Raw genomic sequence first — 24,555 nt, 5'->3', positions numbered from 1 at the left:
CTGTTGCTTAATAATTTACTTACTTCTAAGCCACTTTATTTAAAAAGGTGTGGTGAATAGTAAAACAGAGCCCTGTTTACAGGACTGATAAATTAAGCACTTTGACCTGTTTAAACATTGCTGTAAAATATATAACACAGTCATTTTCTTTGTCTGTTTTATATATTTCAAAATTACTGAAGTTACGTCCATTTATCCATTTTTTTATACCTGCTTTAACTGAAGCAATTTTGTGTGGGAGCTGGTGTCTAGCCCACAAAGTAAAAAGGTCAAGTTAGTACCTTACCAAACATTAGATAGCAGACTGTTATTGTACTCACACAAAATCTCTTAACTACAGACCTGTTGTGCTGTGTCATTCAGCCTGAATATGGGGAATAATTCATGTGGTCGGTAAAATCCCATTGAAACACAGTTAGAAAACTGTGATTGGTAAAATATAATAGTATGCAGTATGCATGAATCAAATGTACATTGTATAAGGTCTGTTCCATTTTATATACGGTATATCAATCTATGTGTCTATATAAATATATGTATTATCAATATATATATATATATTGTAGTGTAGCATGCCGGAATTCTCAGTTTCTAACCCCGGACTATTAAACTGTTAACACCTAAATCGATTGCTTGACATGTGACCCAAACTCCATTATGTACCAATTAGTTTGCACTAGCGATTTAATTTATTTTTTTTATTCTTACTTGTTCTAATACTTCTTTTATTTTATATTGAATATTCAAGTATATGTTTCTTTTTAATTTGGAATAATTACATTTTTGTTAATTTTAGTTGATACTGTCATTCCTCTGGAGTGGGGTTCCTGAAAATGAGGCATCATATTAAATAATGAACAAATCAACTAAGGTTATGAGAAATGTACACTTTTGCAGCTGTTTCCTGAAGTGTTATGTTATCCAATTTTTAATGATGCAGTTTAAGCTGTTTCTTTGTTTACTCCTTCCTTGCATTAGCATGAGAAAAAGTATCAGCAGTCAAAACCCCAATTATTGATCCATTAAACATCAAATAGGTTTTTCACTATTAACACCTGAAGCACATATAAATGGAAGAAAGAAAGGCTTCAGCTCAAGAGAGAACAGATTTAACTTAAATAAGAATATCAGCAGTAGGAAAGTCACTGTCAATATTTGACATTCTGAGTAAACAGCAATACAACAGGCTCTCCATTTCAGTGACAGTTAATATTGGGCTCAGTGCAAGGTAACTTGTATCAAATAAAATAAAAAAAACGCTTTACATTGATTTCATTATGTCACATAGAGAAAACAAACAGCATTACATAATGTGGCTGAGTCACTCATTTATACTCTCTTTTCTGTCACAGACAGAAGACCAGTAAAATTTTGTAAGTCCAGTTGACAGTAAAATTTGAATTGAATGGAAACATAATGAATCAAAATGCAGTGTGCACTGTATTTGTTTACATGAGAAGCAAAACATAACTAGTATGTCAAGTAAATAGCACAACACAAATGTTATGAACGTAATTCATACACAAAATAAGAAAAACGTTTCTGATAATGTTCATTCATGCATCTAGATGCACTTGATGAAGTCCTTATCTCCTCTCTTCAGTAACACAATTGCAAGTTTTTATTCCTCTGTATCCTCATTTTCATCTTCATCATGGGGAAGGTGCACATCAGCTTCCACTGAAATTCTGTGCAGCAAAACACACATGCGAATAACCATGCAACAAAATTCAGTTAAAAATCTAAGTTACTAATTTAAGATTTTTGTAGACATGAAATACATATCTTCCAATGTGTCACATGGTGTGAACACTTAGATCTTCCTTCAACTAAGGTTTGGGGACTATGCACTGGAGCTACCAAGTATGCATGTAGAGGATAACTAAGGTCATCCAATAGCCACCCATTGTCCAAATGCACCAAGGTTATATTTAACATAATTGAAAGGAAATGGCATCATATTAATAGCATTTATCGTCTTGATTTCATTTTCAACTTATTTAACACAAGTTTGTTTGGACTCTAACCTCAGTTTAGTTTGGTGGGCAAGTGCACTACCTGATAGAAACAGATAGCAGAGACAGTAAACTTTGCAACTGCTGCGTCTTTGAGATATCCAAGAATGCAAGAGTCTAATGCAGCAGTATTCTGACCAGGATGTCAGTGAATTTTCTTGTTCTGGGATGAGTGATCTTTGACTTACACGGACAGAACTGCAGGCAAGTGCCAAATAAACAGACTGTTTGTGAATAATGACTAGGTCAGGGATGAATACCAGTCATCCTAATAGTCTTTCTAAATAAGATTGCATTTCAATACCTTTACTTTTAATGTGTAAATTTTTTGCTAGATCATGTTTAAGTAAAATCAATGGTGCTCTGAAACAATTTCAGCACCTGGTCTTGGTGCAGTGGTAGTGCCTCACCACAATGGCCATTGGAAAAGTGCTTAAGAGAAATGTCCATTTTAGGAGCATATGTGGCTCAAAAGTGTATCAGCATTATCTTCATAGTTTTGTTTAGTTGAAGATAACATAATAGACTGACCTGAACATAAATTTAATGCAGTAACATCTAGCTTGGCAAAGCTCAGACTCTGAAGTCTTGTGGTCCATGGCAACATAATTAATGATGTAGAATCAAACATCTTTTTATCAGTCTTTTATTTTAAAAAGACTCATTCACTTTCTTTAAACCTTTTCTCGTGCTGTAATAAATTGATGCTGCAGTATTAATTGACCACATTTTCAAATCAATATTTATATGTATTAAGAAGGTTAAGAAAGACTGATGGATGGACTATCCATCCACCCTCTTCCGCTTATCCGAGATTGGGTCGCGGGGGCAGCAGCTTGAGCAGAGATGCCCAGATTTCCTTCTCTTTAGCCACTTCTACTAGCTCTTCCCGGGGCATTCTGAGGTGTTCCCAGGCCAGCCGAGAAACATAGTCCCTCCAGCGTGTCCTGGGTCTTTCCTGGGGCCTACTCCCAGTTAGACGTGCCTGGAACACCTCACCAGGGAGGCGCCTCATCTGATTCCTCTAGATGCAGAGGAGCAGTGGCTCTACTCTAAGCTCCTCAACCTATTTTTAAGGTAAAGCCCAGACACCCTGCGGAGGAAACTCATTTCAGCAACTTGTATTCGCGATCGTGCTCTTTCGGTCACTACCCATAGCTCATGACCATAAGTGAGGGTAGGAACGTAGATCAACTAGTAAATTGTGAGCTTTGCCTTTCAGCTCAGCTCCTTTTTCACCACGACAGACCGATGCAGAGCCCACATAACTGTGGATGCTGTACTGATCCGCCTGTTGATCTCCCACTCTGTTCTTCCCTAACTCGTGGACAAGACCCTAAGATACTGGAACTCCTCCACTTGGGGCAGGATCTCTCTCCCAAAACTGAGAGGGCACTCCACCCTTTTCTGGCTGAGAACCATGGTCTTGGATTAGGAGGTGCTGATTCCCATCCCAGCCACGAGAGAGCTGAAGATCATGGCCTGATGAAGCAAACAGGACAACATCATCCACAAAAAGCAGTGACCCAATCCTGTACCCACCAAACCGGACCCCCTCAACGTCCTGGCTGAGCCTAGAACTTCTGTCTATAAAAGTTATGAACAGAATCTTTAACAAAGGGCAGCTCTGACGGGGTCCAACTCTTACCGGAAACGGGTTCGACTTACTGCCGGCAATGCGGACCAAGCTCTGACACTAGTTGTACTGAGACCAAACAGCCCTTATCAGGGGGTCTGGTACGCCATACTCCTGGAGCACCCCCCTACAGGATTCCCCAAGGGACATGATCAAACGCCTTTTCCAAGTTCACAAAACACATGTAGATTGGTTGGGCAAACTCCCATGCACCCTTCAGGACTCTACCAAGGGTGTAGAGCTGGTCCATTGTTCCGTGACTAGGATGAAAACCACACTGCTCCTTCTGAATCTGAGGTTCGACTATCTGATGGACCCTCCTCTCCAGGACCCCCGAATAGACTTTTCCAGGGAGGCTGAGGAGTGTGATCCATCTGTAGTTGGAACACACCCTCCGGTGTCCCTTCTTAAAGAGGGGGACCACCATCCCGGTCTGCCAATCCAGAGGCACTGTCCCTGATATCCATGCAATGTTGCAGAGGCGTGTCAACCAAGACAATCCTATAACATTCATAGCCTTGAGGAACGAGCGTATCTCATCCACCCCAGGAGTTTTTTGAACACTTCGGTGACCTCAGTCCCAGAGATGGGAGAGCCCACCTCAGAGTCCCCTGGCTCCAGAGAGGGACCCCGGCCCCGGTGACCCATGTCCAGGCAAGGGAAAATGCCCTCCAATGTTTGTATACATCATAGGAGGTTTTCTTTGTCACATCCATACCAGGGATGACCCTAACAGGGGCATAAAGCCCATGACAACCATCCATTCATTATCCAACCCGCTATATCCTAACTACAGGGTCTGCTGGAGCCAATCCCAGCCAACACAGAGCGCAAGGCAGGTAACAAACCCTGGGCAGGGCACCAGCCCACCACAGGGCGCACACACATACACCTCCTAGGAACAATTTAGGAACACCAACACACCTAACCTGCATGTCTTTGGACTGTGGGAGGAAACTGGAGTACCCGGAGGAAACCCACGTAGACACAAGGAGAACATGCAAACTCCACACAGGGAGGGCCCGGGAAGCGAACCCGGGTCTCCTAACTGCGAGGCATCAGTGCTACCACTGCGCCACTGTGCCACCCAAATAATATGATGTAAAAGTAAATTAAATGCTACAAGGGCTTGTTCTTCAAATGTGTGTTGTTTTCCTTTTGCAAGCCTTTTTGTGCCTGAGGTATATCTTTGCAACATTTCTGTTGATGGTAGTAAAAAACTTTCATGTAGTAAGATTGGTACAACATGTAACCAATCCTACATATAGCTCTGCTTGAGAGTGCTTCTTTGAGAAACTGTGCATTAGTGCCACTGAGAAAACAGCTGGCGGCATTCCTTCAGGGAATAAACCCAAAGTGTGCTGTTTGCATGTACAGGCCAGTTTTTACAAAGAATTATCCATTTGTCTCTTCCTACTCCCATTTTTTCTATCTCTTTTTAAAACTAGGTTTTACATTATAGGACTGTGGGGAGCAGAATATTTTTTAAACATCACAAGAAAGACTGAAGACACACATTTTCACTTGAATTAAATAAACAGGAGTATTTTATGTTATAGATTAACTTAATATCTATGTCTTTGCAATGAGGAGGCTATGTTTCAAATCCTTTGTTGGTAAGGCAGCAATATCATTTTGTCACTTTGCCACTTTGTCACCCAGCAAGTTCAAAATATTACAGCAAATAATGGATACAAGGTTAGATCACCATATGTTTTGTCTTTGGCTGTTTTACAGTACAATGTGTCCTTGTTTCTATGAATTTATTTTTGAAGAAGGTTCTAGCGCAGTTCTTAAACGTTTCAGGCCAGATAGGATCATACTAACCCGTATTATGCAGCAGCAAGGATGTTTTGTACAGTTTAATTTTTTTGGCAGGCTTTTTGTTTAAAAATCAACAATATTTAATTATGTCTCTCCTTTTATTTAATATATCAAGTGCACAGTTGTTTATGAGGCCTAGGAGTACAATAGATCTATCTAGTAACATCCCTGGAAATTGGCCCAAACAGTAATGAGCATTAAAATGTATTTATTTATTCATTCAGGATCTTTTCTGGTAACATAGATCAGTATTCATGTGTTCAGTGGTCATACAGTATCTTAATCCATTATTTAAAGGTTACACACAGAAACACAAACCAGGCATTTAAAAGAAATGATTCCTTCTAATTTGCCTTTACTTTAAAGTAGGTTTTTTAATTTAACATTTTAAAAATAATTGACAAAGGTAACAGGTATAGTTACAATGTGTAACTTTTTTGCTGCATTCAAAACTTTATTTGTAAAGCATACAGTATGGTAACTGGTAGCAGAGTTTTAATCTACTACCACATCGTTTTATTTTTCCGCATAACGTTCATCCTTAAGCAGGTTAGGATACATTTGATTTGATGGTATTATGAAATGTCATTGCAATTAATGTCATTACTACTATGATTTGTGGCACAGTGGATCAGTGGTAGCACTGCTGCTTTGCAGAAGGGACATCAGGGTTCTCGTTCTGGGTCCTCCATGTGTGGAGTTTACATGTTCTCGCTGTCTCTGCGTGGGTTTCCTCAGGGTGCGCTAGTTTTCTTCCATAGTCCAAAGGCATGCAGGTTAGGTGAACTGACAAAATTAAATTGGCCCTAGTGTGTGATTGGTGTGTGTGTTTACCCTGCGATGGACTGGTTCCCTATCCAGGTGATTATTCCTGTCTTGTGCCCTGTGTTGGCTGGGATAGGCTCCAGCAGCATCCCCACCATGTGACCCTGTTCAGGAATAAGTGGGTTAGACAATGACTGACTGCCTACTGTGTTTCCTCACTTTAGCCTCTGCATACTTTCTCAGATAATACTGTCATAAAGTTGCTGGTGCATTCAGTGCATTGCATGGCCCTTTGACCTTAATAACAAAAAATAATCCATTGGTGGTGAAGAGGAAAACATAGCTGAATATTATTATTTTTGTTATAAGCTATGTCAGTATTTGCTATCCTTTAAAATAGAGTGGATTACATAAGTGCAAAAATGCAGAATCTTTTTACATGAGCAGAAAAATTAATGAATGAACTTTAAATTAAATGCTAAATAATAAAAAAGAGGCAATGAATTTCATATGGGAAGTTGTAAGAAATTGCATACTTTTAAGCTCACCTTTTCTACACAGCAGTAGTGTCATAGTTGCATTTTATGATAGCTACTTGCTGTGTTTTGTTAATTCATCTTTCATAAAAGCTTTTAAGAAGATTACAAACACCTGAAGACCAATCTTTAAAATCTGAAATTTGTTGAATCTCAGATTGCTATGGAAAATGTGTTGCATAAACACCAGTGACAACACTAAGAAAGAAACTGCAGCTTGTGTAGTTTTTTATCTATCTATCCAGCTTTTATACCTGTCACGTCAAAAAAACACAACAAAGATGCAGTTATTCCTATTCTGTTTTCATATGCCACACACATAGGCCAGAACTTGTTTTGTTTTTGTACATGGAGTAACAGCTGAGAAATACAGGAATATCTTCTTTTGTTTTGTTCTATATTACAAAGTCAATGTCACAGAGCCATCTATGTTCTCATTTTTTTGATGTATTCTGGCAGGTGTGTACAAAAATGACTTGGAACTGATGACAGCTTAACTTGTTCAGGCTAGAATGAGAATCATCTGTTGGTTTGCAGTGCTGTTTGTTAGGTGTTTTTTAAAATCACACAACACATGTAAAGAAGGAAACAATTTCCCAAGGAAATTATTTATGACTTTGCAAAATTTCTCTACTGACACTTTGACATGTCAGCTGGCTATTACAAATGAGGAACATAGTAAACCTTTGCACAGGCTAGACATCAAATTACAAAAAGCAAATATCTAGTAGTTTATGTGTCTAAGGAGAGTGCTAAAAACTACTGATTTAGTTGGCACTGAGTTACATTCATTAAATCTGGTAAGGTTAGAGATTAGGATATGTAGGAAGAAACCAAGACACAAACCACCTGCTCCTAGAGTAACTCTGCACAATCTACATGTCATGTTTCTTTTGAAAGTTATTTAATGAAGATGTTTTCTAGAAGTAGCTGAAATGAAACAATACATGTAATTTCTTGGTATCCAGAGTTTTCGAATTCTAGCATTCAAAATGTTAAACATTGAAATATGTTATGTTTATTTTGTTTTTATTTTCACTTCCTTTGTTACCAAGACTTTGCACAGCTGTAGATCACATAGTTCAATGTGATTTGGTGTAGCTACGTGCTACAAGGCACAGACTATGAGGGAAGGCTACTGCTGTTCCAAAGCACAAAAAAGGATGGACCCAGGGGACATTATATTTTAACTGCATATTGTTACAAAAGGTTTTCTTGCTCACAGAGATTTCTGCTGTGTTATGTTTCATGTTATGATCGCCTAGTTTCTATGTACAAAAGATTTGTTAAAGACAATATGATGTGTGTATTCCAGGTATAGTATAGTTAACATACTGCATGTCGTGGTTTGTGTAGATGTTTGGTTGATTATTTGTTTTATTGAAAGTACCAGAATATTATACATGGGGTCCTCGAGTTACGACACAGTTCCGTTCCTACAACAGTGGTGTAACCCGAATTTTGGTGTAAGTCGAAACACACCTTATCCTAAGTCACTTACCTATCCTAACACATTTTCAAAATCATAATCTAGAACATAAAAACACAACTAAGCCACAGAAAAAGGAAAAGGACATAAATATAATGTACTGTAGGAACAGAAAAAAAATGAGTGTAAAAAAAATCCTTACCTTTATTCCTTCTCACGTCTCAATTTTTTAAAGTTTTTATGGGAATGAGTGTTGTAAACTCGAAACATTGTATGTCGAGACATTGTAACCCGAGGACTCCCTGTACTTTATACCAAAAATCCAGTTTACAGTGTCAGCAGAAATCTATAATTAATTATGATGCTGTTATGCACAATAATCTAATATCAGGAGCAAGACTGAAACTTACCTTAATTTGTGCTTTACTTGAATTTTTTAAAGTTATATCTGAGTTTTAAGGCAGTAGCAGTTTTAGATGTTCACTAATATGCTAATAGAAGGTTGAAAATCCATGTCCTTTTCCACACTCAACTTGGAGTTTTCACATTTTGTTACATAGTGACTGCCAATCTTTATGTTGGCCAAGAAGTACTACTTTATTAAACTTTACAAAATAGCTCTTTTTTTGTCCCAACCTTTTGTTATTGTTTTAAACACAGTGACACATTTAAAGCAGACTAGGTTTAGAGTATGTTTTCAATTTCTTAGTTTGTAATGTTTAGAAATCTTAACACTATTTCGTTATACTGTTTAATATTTTACTTTGCTTTTCAGAAGAAAAACCTGCTTGTCATCATCCTGTTTGGAAATAGTCAACATCATTAGAGGAGGAGCAAATGGTGATTCAGTGACGTTTTGTTCTCAAAGCAGAACAGAGTGCTTGTCTTGTTCTGTCAGAAAATAACAACACTGATATACCCGAAATTCAGCTTGCATTTCATATTTGGCTTCCCTGCCAGAATTTTATGTTTTGTTTCTTAACCAATTAGAAATACATGCTGTTACATTTTGTACTTTTGAAAAAAAGAAACTAACAAGGTTGGTTTCTGCTAAGCATGGTTATTATGGATTTCGCAATGTAACATCAAGACAGTGAATTAGTATACAGTCTAAAGAAATGGATACTTCAGTATGTAGTGCATTAGATAAAAAAGTGGCACCTGCTTTCTCAGCAAGTTGTAAAAATAGAAAGCATGCTTCAAACAGCAGTAGTAAAAGTACCCAAGTCATCAAAGAAGTATCAGATGAAGCTTTGACAGAAACATGTTTCTCAGAGCCTGATTTGCAGTGCCGTGGTTCCTTGCCCTCTTTTCTCTCACATTCTCCCAAATTACTGATATCTTGCAGTTGTCATACAAAGGACGTCTGGGAGAGAAAAACTGGAGCATCAAGTTCCATCTTAGGATTTCACAGTATTTATGGCTCTCACTCTACTCAAGGTCACTATCCAAATAGTTTCCGTTGTAGCCAGCTGTGCCAGACATGTGATCCACTGGTATCAGAGAGTGTCTTCTTGGATACCAACATTTCCACAAAACAGGACAGCACAAATCTGGAAGATGAGCTACAGTCGCAAATGGAAAGCTGTTGTTCAATTTTTCAAGGCGCAGTTGATGATGGTTGTGCTAATGAAACTTCAGTTACTTCACGCTCAAATGATAATACAGAAAAGAAAAAGATGGTGCCCTGTGAGTATTGCAAAAACAGAGGCAGGGATCAGCAGTGTCATTTACTTAATTCATGTAGACTCCTTGCTTCTGAAACTGGTGTGAACTGTTCTGGCAGTTGCAGCACAATGGATGTTACAGGAAGTCACCAAAGTCAGGATTCAATATGTCGTAGAACTTCATGGATTAAAACTAGGAATTTAATCTTGGAAAGGACAAGTAAAAAAATTAAATATTCACCTAATGGTTTTGGTGTCAAGTTTTGTCAAGATAGAACAGATTATAGGATACCAGACAATACTCGATTCCATGTTACTGAGCAGTGGACTGAGAATTGCATTGTTCAGAGCAAAAAAGACCGCTCAACTATGTTGATAAGGAGGTTTTACAAAAATAACAGGGAAGTGAAAAAGTCTGTTTACACTGGCACCAGAGCAATAATAGCAGCTCTTCCTTCTGGCCATATTGGAGAAGATGCCCTCAGTACTTTTTACAGAAAACCACAAAATGAATATGAAAAACATTCTGTATCACTGATGGAATGCTTTGGTCTTCTCCAATGTACTAATCTTCAGTCATGCAGTGTGTTTAATTTTATTGACAAATTAGTACACTCCGAGGTAAGACAGTCTTTTCCTTTTCTTTCTTAATGCAGCCTAGAATTTAATATAGTTCACTAGCCTGAAATGTGTGACTTTCATATTATGAAATGTTATAATGTTCTGAAACTCTGAGTTAAAAAATGTAAAATGTGTTCGATCAAAATGAAAAATAAGTAAAAATAGTAATGCTTCAAACCAACAAGAAATGTTATAACACTCAAATACAGATGTGTTCTATATATGAAATAGCTCTATTCCTGTTTATTTCTCTTTTGACACATTTTATACTTTGAATACATATACATTTTTCAGAATTAGCACGCACACTCTCATTATTGCTTACACTTTACTTTTTACTGTTTATTTATTTTAATGTATACACTGCTTTTATTTTTACTTAATTTTACCCATTCAGTATGATATAAACCTACTGAAAATTGACTCTAGCAGAGAAGGCTACACACATTTACAGTGTTGCCTTATTTTTCACTGTAATTCATTGTTTCCACAGAGACTTTAGATTGCTTCAAGCAGCAGATTTACTGTGATTAAATATAATCTTGATAAAACTGGTACAATTTTTTTATATTGCCTAACAGTTTTTCTTTGAAAATTTAAATGGTTTAGCAAGTTGAAGCATTGAAGCGGCATTTGACGTATTTCTACAATAAATAACTTTGTAAAACACAATACAAATAACAGTGACTGCAAGTGCAGGTGCATAAATACAACAAGTCCTAAAAGTACTCATTAAAAAATATTTCTGCTTTGTCAATGTGCATTTAACAGAAACTCTTATTTTATAGAAGAAAGTATATCCTTAGTTTTGTTATTACATTAGTATCAGGTGTCCTAGTATTTGAAAATTATTATTGACTAGAAGGAAGTGATCCCAAACTAATGTAAAATACATTTTGTGATTACATCCTGAGAATGAATGAACTATATCATTTTAATGAATGTTAATGTTTATGTGTCCACTGCCAGGAAAATATTAGAAAAGTGATAGTTACCGTGGAAGTATATTGTAGGAGCATTTTTTTAACCTGTTACCTTTTATTTCAGCTCCTAACTTAGTTATGTTAAAATCATCTCTTTTGATCACATGGATTCCAGGAATTTAGAGTTAGGTCAGCTTTTACGGAAGCGTATTAGGGCCCTGTACAAGAAAAAAAATATGGACACAGTAAAGGAAAAAAAGTGTTTGTATGTCATCTTTATTCTCACAGTTTATGTCAAGATTAACCTCAACATTTCTACCTTATTCTCGACATTTTCCGTTAGCTAAAATTAATCAACCTTTTTTAAAAAAAATCTAGGTAATGCAGTTTATTTACAATAGCAAATTAATAAGTGATTTTAGATATAAATAAACAAGCCTCTGTCATTGCAATTTTAATATTTAAGTGATCTCTGTGGACTTTCTCCATTCTATAAGAAAATAATAATTTATTAATTTCATTCATGACCTGCATCATTGTTGTACCTTCCAGTTGCTTTCGTTGAAAAATATAACTAATTAAGTCATTTCATTTCCAAGCTTTTCTGCATGCTTTACTTTATTTGTATTCTTAAAAAAAATCTTCCTGTCTCTGTTTGATTCCCTCAATCACTCTTGCAAATTTCTACAGTAGCACAAGGTTCTGTAATGTTGATGTTGTTTGTGAGACATATATGGGAGGTATTTTCTGTAAAAAAAAAGGAAATTAAAAATAAAATTATGAAATGAAACTGCAATTTCTCTTCTGTCATTTATTATTCAAAGTAGATAGGTTTAGAAAATGAAAAAAATTCAATGACGAAAAGGTGATTTAATTTTATTTTTTAAATTTTCACAAATGACTTGTGTGTGGAAAATGAAATTGCAAATGGTGTTATTTAATTTTATTTTTAATATGTGTAGCATCCTTGCATGCAGACTTTGAAAAATAAATGTCAAAAGAGAGATTGCATTTTCATTTTATAATTGTAATTTTATTTCCATTTTAAAGAAAATATCTTCTGTAATACTTAGAGAATATGAGACTCCACAGCTACAAAAGGTTCCCTGTTATTTAGAGATTCTGTAGTTCCTTTTTCAGTTTAATGACTTTGGGACTGAAAAACATATGAGAAGACTAAACACTGATTTAAAATACACATATTATTACTCCCTGTATAGGAATATCTTTATGCAGAAACACTTACTGTTTACAGGTTGTTTAATTATGTATAGTACTAAAATGAGCTCAGATTACAGTTATACAATTATAATCAGTTTTCTTGCTACAGAGTTAGTCTTTATAAGTAAAAAGACAACTAGCACGACTGAAAATACAATCCAGACTGCAGGCATAAGTAGTTTTGAATAGCTAATTTTTTCCAGCTGCTTTTCTTTAGAGAATGGTTTTCAAAGTAATTTTGCTGCTACATGATTATGGAATGCAGTGCTGTTTCTAGAAAATGTGGCTAAATAAATATAATTTACTCTTCTAAAAGCCTAGTGGTTTTTAATTTTTGCATTAATGTACATACAGTTGAAGTTAGAAGTTTACATACAGTATGCTTAGGGTGAATTCTGTGAAACTCACTTTATAACCCCTTCACAGATTTTATACTAACAAACTGTAAAATTAGAATATTGTTTAAGTCATCTATTTTGTGCCGGGAAAAAGCATTTTTTTCCAACAATGTTCACAGACAGAGTATTTCACTTTTTATATAGTATATCACAATTCTATTGGGTTACAAGATTACATTCACTTTGTTAATATTTGGTAACATTTCCTTTAAATTGTTTAACTTGAGCCAAACGTTCTGGGTAGCCTTCCAGAAGCTTCTTACAATAAGTTCCTGGAAATTTGTCCCATTCCTCTAGAGAGAACTGGTGTAACTGGGAAAGGTTTGTAGGTCTCCTTGCTTGCACAATCTTTCAGTTTTGCCCACAAATTTTCAATCGGATTGAGGTTAGGGGTTTGTGATGGTCACTCCAGTACCTTGACTTTATTATCCTTAAGCCATTTTGCCATAACTTTGGAGGTATGCTTGTGGTCATTTTCTGTTTGGAAGACCCATTTGTGACTGAACCTGAACCTGAGCCTGAGCCTCTTGAGATATTGCTGTAGTATATGTACATCATTTTCCTTCCTCATGATGCCTTCTATTTTGTGAAGTGCACCAGTCCCTTTTGCAGAAAAGCACCCCCATATCATGATGCTCCCACCCCCATGCTTGATGCCTGGGATGGTGTTCTTTGGTATGCAACCCTCACCCTTTTTCCTTCAAACAGAACGATGGTCATTATGGCCAAACACTTCAATCTTGGATTCATTGCACTCTTGCTGTTTTCTGGTGACTTTGGAGCAGTAGTTTCTTCCTTCCTGAACAGCCTTTCAGGTTATGTAGCTGTAGGACTTGTTTAACTGTGGATATAGATACTTGTCTACCTGTTTCCTCCTGCATCTTATCAAGGTCCTTTGCTGTTGTTCAGGAATTGATTTGTACTTTTCATGCCAAAGTATGTTCTTCTCAGGGAGGCAGAATGTGTCTCCTTCCTGAGCGGTATGATGACAGTGTGGTCCCATGGTACTTATACTTGTGTATTATTGTTTGTACAGATGAATGTGAAACCTTCAGGTGCTTGGAAATTGTTCCCATGGAACCCGATTTGGGGATCCAGAGTCTTTTTTTCTGAGGTTCTGGCTGATTTCTTTTTAATTTTGGCTTTATGTCAAGCAAAGAAGCGATTAGTCTTATGGTAAGCCTTAACATACATCCATATTTTGACTCCAGTTTGGCTAATTAGGCCATCCTAGTGGTCATTTAGCTGCCATCATAGGGATCCGATTGTCTTCCATGTGAAGGATGTGGCTATCCAGTTGGAGTCTTCGGCGTGCGACGATGTTATGGAATTTGCCTGAGTTGAAATAATGGATCCCTAGAATCCAGTGGAGGCACCTTTGTTTAAAGAGGTCAGGTTCTTTTTGATGTTCACTGACTGCTTCCAGGTCTCGCTGGCATAGGTGGGCTGTAGGGACCATGATGAAGATGAACAAATGGAGCTTCAGTGATATGGATGGTAAGGACAGATCCTGTTCATCCTCCGAAAAATGACTGTTGCCTTCCCGATGCGGTATTACACTGCCCAGATACATGAACCTCATACTTCTTCCAGCCACTATGGTCTGACTACGATGCCCTGAATTTGGCTGGAGCAGCTCATGTGCATGATCTTCGACTTTTCAGCACTTTTCCTCAAGCCCATTTTGCACGCTTCTCTATCCCGTTCAGCCGTTGCATGTTTCAGTTTTGACTTGTCTTCCTCAAGCAGGGTGAAGTCGTCGTTGAAGTCCATGTCATCAAGGCGGTCTTGGTTGGACTAGTGGATGCCTGCCCCAATGCATATTCCAGCTATTTGCATGACATAGTCAAAGGCCACATGTAAGAGAATCAGGGACCGGATGCAGACTTTTCTGACCCCATTAGCAATCTCAAAATAGTTTGTGTAGCCATTTGCGGTCTTAACACAGCAGATTGATCGTAGATACAGGTCCTTGAAGATGTTAATGAAGACTCCTGATAAGCTGTACAGGCGCAGGATTTTCCAAAGTCGCTCTCAGTGAACACAATTGAATGCTTTCTTGAAATCAATGAAGTTGATGGCCACTGAGTGCCGATATTTGATGCACTGTTCCATGATGTTCCATAAGTTGAAGATTTTCTTGCTGCATGATCTTCTGCTGCAGGAGCCGGTTTGTTTCTCTTTCAGGTTCTAGTCAAAAGAGGACTACACAGAAAGCCTTTTCAGGTACTGAGAGAAGAATAATACATCATTTGGTGCATTCAGAGAAGTTTCTAATTTTTTGGGGATCTTGACAATGATACCTCTTCGCCAATCCTCTGGGACTGCACCACTTTGCAAGCACTTGTTGTACAGCAATGTCAGTTCTTCTGCCAATGACTTGGCTGCCGTGTTTTAGGATCTCCACATGTATTTCATCCAAGCCAGCTGCTTTGTTGTTCTTGAGGCTTCTGATTGCAGTCTTCACTTCTTCGATAGTGATTTCGACAGTGTTCACCTGGAGCTCTTGTGGAGCATTCTCTTCATTGAAATTGTATGTGGTGGTCAGGTCTGGCTGGTTGAGGGTTTCCTGGAAGTGTTCCATACACCTTTTGCTCCTCTTTTCTTTATCAAGTAAGAGCATCCCATTCTTGTCTTTGATTGGCACACTGGAACTGTTCCTTGTTTCAGTCAGTTCATTGACAATGCAGTAGAAAATTTTGGAGTTGTTTCGGTCAGCCGCTTTTTGGACTTCAATGCCTTTCTGCTCCAGCCATCCCTTCTTGTCCTTTTGGCAGCTTTTCTTTACCAGCCAGTCAAGCTCTGTGTATCTTTGAGTCATTTCTTCCGCTTCATTTTTATCTTAGCCTGTTCCCATTTTAGCTTTGCGACCTTCCTTTTATTGATCAACTTCCACAGTCTGTCTTGGATGCACTGATACTTCCATTTTCCTTGTCGTCTCCAAGTGGTGTTTTGGGCACACTACATGATGGTGTCCCTGAGATTGTTTCAAGGGCTTTCTACATCTGCCACGTCCAGAGTGGTTGCGCAGTTCCAGAGCGAAGGTGTTGGCGATTGCAAACAGTCTTTTTGGTATGGGCTACCTTTGGTTTCGGAGCTTAAGTTTGATATCCACTGTGCCTAGGTAATGATCCGATCCAACATCTGCCCTTCTGTAGGCCTTTACATTGTGCAGTGACGATATCTACTTCCGACTGATGCAAATTAAATCAATCTCACTGAAGTTGTGCCAGTCCAGTGAGCACCAGGTCTTTTTGTGTTTGCAGAAGGACACTAATTGCTTGCTATTGTCGCTGAGCTGAGGATGCGTGGGCTGAAATTACATTTTCTAGTCCTCGTCAGTCACCATTCAGTTGGGCATTAAAGTCCCTGATCAGGTCATGGTTTAGAATGCTCCTGGATGTCCTGTAGTTGCTTATAACATTTGTCCTTTGCCAAGTTGTCTGCACTATCTGTTGTGGTTGCGTTGGAGAGGCCATGGGCAAAGTGGATTGTGATTATTCGATCACTGAAAATTTCCTATCCAAAGGGTGCCTTTGTCGCTCATTGACCCAGGACAAGGCTGACTCCATGTTCATGACCTTGCTGTCACCAAGGATGTCCAGGCTGCAATCATTGAATACCCATAGGATATCCCACCTGATTGACCAGAAATACTTGAGATTGTTCTTGCTGTTTCTGTAGCGGTTGTTGAGTTTTTTCAGGGACAGGTTGCTAGCCCAACACCCAACCCTCCTCCTGTTGCATCTGGACTTGGGACCGGCAATGGAGGAGTTAATTAAAAGAGTATGTCTAAATTATTTTGCCTATGACCCTATTAGGAACAGGATCTTAATTTTATATTTTCAGACAAAAAGTAATGGCTAAGAACAGATGGAATATATACATCTCCAAATCTTAGCAAGACATGGTTTACTTCAGTTCACAAATGTACATTCCTTACATCTATTATGACTTAAAATATTCATAGTCAACCTGGAACTAGATTCTGCCTGTGAGAGATTTCAGTAAACAAGTGAGAAGTGTTTCAACAGTGCAGTAAAATAAATAGTATCAGCTTCTGCATTGTAATAAACCATCATTATGTACATATGCTTGTGCCCAAGTTATGTCCCTATTATAATACTAAAAGTTTTAAAATCATTACTAGAGGTATGATAAAACATATAAGAACCTGACAACTTGTGGTAAAATATGCCCAAAATATAAACAAGAAAGACAAGGGAGAACTGTATAAGCATTAAATTAACTGATGTTTGACAGTTGTTACTATTTTGAAGTTATCCATTAATGGCACAATAAAATAGATGTTGAGTTGGCAAAGCAAATAAAGGGAAGTTCTGTGAGTGCAGCTCTTGTGCAAAGAGGACTAATCACTGGATTTGAAGAACACCATGACATGCTTGCACAAGAACATAATTTTATGCAGTAGTGGCCAAGTGTACATTAAAGTGCCTGTCAGTGTGCTGCAATAATAATAATAATAATAATAATTTACCACCTCAGGAGATTTTGTCAGTACTTTATGTTTGCTACTGAAAACACAAAGTCTCAAAAGCAAGCGTAGTGTGATCTCTGTATTGTTTGTTATAAAATGCATTGGTCTATCTATCTCTAAGCTAAAACAAAGCTGTATTGTTTATCATGACAAAACCCATATACTTGTAGATATTGTGGCAGGACCTGCAATTTGTACTTCATGTTTGCTAGACCTGAATCAGTTCTATAAGCAAGAGGGAGTCAGGATTTACTTTCTGTGCTGTGAGAGACTGATTAACAACAGAAAACATCTGGATATCTGCAGGAAATGTCTGGTTGCAGTTACTGCTGCTAAGGATGGTGTAACCATCATTGTGTCCAAGAGGCAATTACCTTTGCAAAGAGTGGGTTACATAACCTTCTTAAATAAACCATTAAAATAACTTTTCACCCATAGAACATTTTATCAAGTAAGAGGGTTTGGTTGATGTTCTGAAAACATTCACTTTGTAAAGTGCGTCCTAATTCACAAAATCAGAAAGGTATCCTATACTTCTGACAATGGTTAATGGTTTTTAATAAACTCAAAAGACAAAAGTTTTCCAAGTTTAGATATGTATAAAAATTATATGTTTCCTATTCAGACTTTAAATGGGGGGGGGGATGGGTTATGACAGGGGGTAGACTAGCAGGGAGTCAGTAATTATCTAGCCCGATCAGTGGTAACATACATCCTTGACTGTGTGGACTGAGACAACATTGCAGATTAAATGGAAATAACCTGAAAGCTACGTGAGGTACTGTTTAAGAACTACATTCTAGATTCAAGGGACACTAGGATGTAAAATGGGAAGTTCAAGCCTGTTGTTCCTGTAGCCAAAGCTTCTGACACCTTACCTCAGAGGTTTGCTGTTCATAATGGCATACAAGTGACCAGTCTGGTTCAAAGCAGCTTTATGCCAGAGCTCCTGCTGTGTTAATGGAAGCGTTGTGGGAAATCTCAGGTTGGCAAGTGAAAAAGGCTGCTTTGTATTTTAATGAGCAACACATTTTTATTAGTAAGCACAGATAAATAACAATATATAAACTTTTCATTTAAGTCAGTCCATCCATTTTCTAACCCAACTTAATCCAGTTGTGGGGTTGCTGGAGTTTACTGCAGGACACTTTTACTCATGATAGGCCAGTTTAGAGTCACCAATTAATCTAACATATCTCATGACAGGATATGGGAGATATTCAGGCATTCTCAGAATAAAACAAAGTGAGTAAGCCACCATTCATATAAATTCTGGAGCTGTGAGGCAGAACTGCTAACTAACTTACTTTTGTGTATTATATGCAAAAAAAATCTGTTTTTACAGAATTTACATAATCAGTGTTATACTTTCAGATATCATTTGAAAAATACCTCAAGTTATCTTTGAACTTTACCATATTCTGTTTTTTGAATGGACCTGCAGTTATGTGCATTTTAAAAAATGTACTGTATATGGTATAAAATTCCATGGTTAGTTGTATAACTTTTTCAGGTTAATCAGCCCAATATACTGTATATTACCTTTACAAAGTTTCATTTTAAAGTAAACATCACCAATGCAGAATTAAATTTACTTGACTTGAAGCCAGGAACAGTAATATAAAGAAAATCTCTGACTACCAGCCTGCCTTGGGAGAATAAACTACCTAAATCTGGAATGGTTGTAACTTTTTCTGAATTTATGGTCTCATTACAGAACTGACCTGGTAATGCTCTGAGGTAAGGAAAAGTGCAGTTTCAAATTTCATTTCTACTGCTTAGTGGTAAAGAAAGGATCCATTGAAAAAATGGAGTAGAGTTATAGGTAAAATCTTGTAATATGATGCTTATTTTTGAGGCATGCATTTTTAATAATAATAATAATTCATTACATTTATATAGCGCTTTTCTCAATACTCAAAGCACTATCCACACAGGGAGGAACCAGGAAGCGAACCCACAATCTTCCGCAGCCTCCTTACTACTAAGCAGCAGCACTACCACTGCTCAAAATGTTTTCATACTCTTAAATATACTCAATAAAGGGCATTTATATTCCATCATTTTCCTCTTGTTTTTGTCTGAGGAATGTGTGTGTCTCTTGTGTACAGTACACATTTCCTGTTCTGTTCAGTTTGCCAAAGTATACATTTACTAGTGCACAGAAAACCAGGGGTTTACTGCTCTAGCAGGGCTCTTTGATGTCTTTGCATTTGTATATATTTTTTACATAACATAATATACCCAAGCCCACTTAAACCAGTTCAGGGTCCTGTGGGGTTCTAGCCTACCCTGGAAGTACAATGCACAAAACAGGAAAACCAACAGTGTGGGGTGCCTGTTCTTTCACATTCATATACACACTCACACAACACAGGATCAATACTTAATTATCAGTTAGCCCAGCAACCCCGTTTAAATAATAATCACATTCATGTCTTTCACAATGAAGTTTTCAATAGATATCTTTTTCATATTCCAGTTGTTTTATTCAGCTGGTCACCTGACTTGAAAAGAACTCATTGATGAGTGAACATAGTGAAACATGCTTAATTCTGCAGATGTTCATTAATCTTTTAAAAGTGAGTGCTCATTGAGGATATATTTGCCTATGAGTATGAGACAGTGCCAGCAGTAAGAAAAGGTATGTGACATGGGAGAATAAAAAATGGATCCAATGTCCATAATATTTATATATATATATTAATATTTATATATTTTCTAATAAAAGAATTAATCTGGACATACTTTTGCATCAAGTAAAATCTCATACACTTGATCTGGGTAGACTTACATATTGAACCAGAAGCAATTTACATGTCTGAGATGCTACCATGTAATATGATATGTATGCATGTTTAATATTTGTAGAATTATAAAAAAATTATAAAAATGTTCTGTGTTCTGTATACATGATATATTTCAATAATATTTATGAATGCATATTTTTGAAAAATATTAGCTTTTGGTACAATTACAGTTAATTCCTTTTATTGTAAGCTGTGCTTACTGCCCTACCTTGTTCATTTATAGCTTTAGAATATACTGAAAGTTTGGGTTTTTGTTACTAATGCCTTTAGTATTTCCAAGAAATAACATTGATGAGCAGTGAATAATACATTCAATGATGGAGAATTTTCTACACAAGAAATATCTTTCATTAAATTAAGGTCACCTAGTTGAGGGCTGTATGAATCTCAGAGACAGAGAGAGAGGTTGGGAGCATGTGCCGATAGCTCATTGACCAAAGTTAGAGTTAAATAAAAGTGGCGCCTCAATAAAGCAGCCAAGCAGGGTACAGTGAAACCTCGGTTTGCGAGCATAATTCGTTCCGGAAACGTGCTCGCAATCCAAAGCACTCATATATCAAAGCGAATTTCCCCATAAGAAATAATGGAAACTCAGATGATTCGTTCCACAACCCAAAACTATTCATATAAAAATGATTAAATATACAAAATATAAAGTAAAAATGCATAAAACAAATTAACCTGCACTTTACCTTTGAAAAGAATCATGGACGGTGTGAGTAAAATTGTGAATTTCCCCTTGGGATTAATAAAGTATCTATCTATCTATCTATCTATCTATCTATCTATCTATCTATCTATCTATCTATCTATCTATCTATCTATCTAAATTTCTAAACTCTTTTGGGATTCCATCTAATGGGACAACAGACAGAAGAGCGTCCCGAAGCAACTGCAGGCTCCGGGCTCTGTAGCAGTTCGCCATAAAAGTGAATCCGAAAAGATCACGGACATGCTATAAGTGCCTGCCGTTGATGGGTAATATAAATATGCAGGGCACAGTATTACTTAGCCCCGACCCTGCCTGACTCCTGTGTCTGTGTATAGTTAGTGGCAGATCCCGCTACAATAAATAACCGTGCTGTTCCTGTTGAGAGCTGAATAAAGCTGGTGTTGCTAAAGTACTGAGACTCAGCTTCGTATTTTGGGCTGCATGACAGGGACTCACACGTTACAACACACACACATGGTCACCATGCTATAGTAAACAGTATACGCTCGTACGGATGTTGCCTATATGAGTGAGGCACGCCGACTCAGACGGAGAATGGGAGACGATTTCCCACAATCCCGCAGCGAGAGAGAGAAGAACCATCAGCTCAGTTGTGATCACGGCGTGCTTGGCAGACAAAGCGTATACGTACTACTCGTATTGTAAGACATCGCTCGTTTATCAAGTCAAAATTTATTAAAAATTTTAGCTCATCTTGAAAAACACTCGCGAACCAAGTTACTCACAATCCAAGGTTCCACTGTATTTTCATTTTGCCCAGACAGAACAGCATATAGTTGTCTAGATTGTGCCTAGCAGTCAAGAAATTAAAGGTCACAAAACAATTTGCTAGGAAGAGTTACAGAACCACTCATATCCATTAAAGGGAGAAGACATACAAAATCTTTTGTGTCTGTACTTTGCGAAATAAATCATTATCTGCGGTATGACATCAAACAGCTTTGTAAATACATGCAAACATTTTTTAGATGTCTTTTTCTATTATGCAACATAAAGAATATTGTGTTGCATCAAGGAATGACTGAATAATTTTGGGATATGTCAGGAAACCCAGAGAAGCCCTGAGGTAAGATACTGATTTCATCCATATAGTAGACTGGCTAGGAATTGAAACTGGAACTATGAGACAACAATGGAAACCACTACACTACTGTTCTTTTCTTGGTAGTATATGTGTCTATTAATTGAATATTTGTTGTAAGGCACTGTGACGGCCTGGGTTGGCTCTGCACTCCGTTGTTGCATCCAGGAGCTTCTTCAGCCCGTAAGCATCGACAGTCATGTACTGAGATGAGCTGTGCAAATGAGGACACACACTTACAGCAAGAGGTAGGTGTGAAAATGTCAGTGGTTTTCTTAACAATCAAGTTTCTCGAAATAAACACAGTGCAGTGCAGTCTTCTTTTGTTAAATAAAAAAATTCCAATAAATATATCCATGAAAATGCTTGTGACGATGGAGGTTAAAAATCCATAAATAAATATCCTTTAAAAATGAGGTTAAAAATCCCAAAGCAGGAAACACTTCTAAAAAGGTAAACTCAGTCCCTGGTGTATCCTTTCTAAAACTGACATCTCCTTTGCCTTCCCCAATTGGGATCCTGCAGCTGGAGTAGACATCCTTCTGACAGGCATAGCCAACCTTCTGTCACAGGTTTGGGTCACTGCTATCACCCTGGGCTTCTAGCAGGCACCACGCTGAGCCTGACTTTGCTCCATCAGCTCTCCCTGCCACTCCTCAGCCTTATTTGGGAATGAGCATCAAGTCACTACAGATGCCCCAAGCAATGCTCAGATGGAGTAACCCTCTTCAGCCTCCCTCAAGTGCCGGCCTTACTCTCTTTCTAGGGGATCTGCTCCTGTTTGCTTTCCACCTTTCTTCTACACACTAGTGGCTACCAATCCTGCCGTCTTTATAATGTTCCCCCATTTTAACATGCAACTCTGTTCTTTTCGTTTTTTGCTTTCTCCATTCTTCCTTTTCTTTCTGTATTTTTTCCCTCTCTGTCATGCAGGCTCTTTTATACAGCCTGATCTGGTGCAGATGAGACCCTCTGCCCACTCCAAGATGTGAATGAAGCACCTGACTGATCCACTTGAATTTGCACATGAGTGTGCAGTCAGCCAAGCACCACAAACAACCCCAGAGCAGCGCCATCATGTGCTCACTGACACCAGTTGTGTGCCTACATGCTCTCGGTACTTGATTATTTATTTAAAAAATATTTTCTACGCCATGAACAACTTCTCATATGCACACCTAACACCAAAAATATCTAAAACCTTAGTTTATCTTAGTGTTTATTGTCATATTGTGGAAAATTCATTTTTTTCAACTTAAAATGTGGCTGCATTATTTAGCACTGAATTTTCAAAAGCATTCCAAGTACCTTTGCTGGGGTATAGTTAAAAAAAATGGGAGTGAATATAGTAAATCATCCAAATATTAGTCATCTACTTTTTTTCTACAGATTACAATACCAGATGTTATGCTTGAAGTAACAACGGAAAAGTGAAATTATCTGTTTTCTTTTTAAGCAGTATGATGTGATCACGTATTTGTGAAGATGAGAGTTGAGAGGAAAAGGAATCATTTATTCTCAAGGGAACCGTTTCGTAGAGCACATTTACAGTAATACTGGTTATGTATTAGCATAATTGCAGTGCTGGCAGGTTAATTGAATTACTGAGGATCACACAGTAAGGTAGTGATGAGGACTGAATACTGAGGTTTTCACTCCAATAACTTAACACAAACTGCTACAGATATACAGTATGCCAGAAGTTATCAGTAAACCATTACAGAAGGCTGAAAATAAATACGTATGCAATGCAAGAGTTTTATGTGAATTTTCATATGGAATTGAAGGTTTTATATATCTTTGTGATATCACCTTGAGATCATGCTCAAAACTCAGATTTTCAGTTATTTCTTTTTAATACCATAATTTTAATTTTGACACATAATAGCTGTTATAATGATTTTGAATACCCCATTTTGTAACCTCTTTCTGTCAGTCTATTTCCATATGTTCATGTTTGTTTTGTAAATTCTTGTAATATTGACACGTGTTTCATCTTGTTACTTTAGCAGTAATCGCTGTCCATTAGTTTGAAACACTGACTGTGAACTGTAGCTGTATTAAAGTTGATGTTTGTTTTGATGCTTAGGGTCTTACCTTCTAATGGAACAACAGTTCTTGTAAAATATTCATAACGGTGGTGCAGTGATTACAGTTCCTTGTCCTTGATGTAAATTGTAGCCTGGTTCCTGTCTATATGAGTTGTGCATATTCTTCCAGTGCATAAGTGTTTTTTTTTGTTTTTTTTTTTTGCTTAGGCACCAGAAATACTTAAAAATGTAAATTAGATCAAGAAGGTTAAAAAATGAATTGATTGAGGAATGATGTAATTGTCTATGATAGTAGTGAGTTCCAAACAGTCTCATCTCTTTTAGTAGATAGTAAGTTTTATTATTCT

The 24,555-nt window shown here is 37.4% G+C and overlaps 1 protein-coding gene across 7 annotated transcripts in view; it reads left to right on the top strand.

The window, feature by feature from the left end:
* plce1 (phospholipase C, epsilon 1) overlaps positions 1-24,555 on the top strand; it is a 310,281-nt gene that overhangs the window by 26,440 nt on the left and 259,286 nt on the right. For all 7 annotated transcript variants that reach the window (XM_039772108.1, XM_039772100.1, XM_039772116.1 and 4 more), the window contains exon 2: positions 8,981-10,493. In XM_039772108.1, coding sequence (XP_039628042.1) covers positions 9,324-10,493 — 1,170 coding nt within the window. In that variant the 5' untranslated portion in view covers positions 8,981-9,323. The remainder of the gene's footprint in view (positions 1-8,980; positions 10,494-24,555) is intronic.

This window comes from Polypterus senegalus, chromosome 1 (genome assembly GCF_016835505.1).
Source record: "Polypterus senegalus isolate Bchr_013 chromosome 1, ASM1683550v1, whole genome shotgun sequence".
Taxonomy (NCBI): Eukaryota; Metazoa; Chordata; class Cladistia; order Polypteriformes; family Polypteridae; genus Polypterus; species Polypterus senegalus.
Note: the sequence above shows the minus strand (reverse complement) of the source record. Positions and strands in the feature narration are given on the sequence as shown.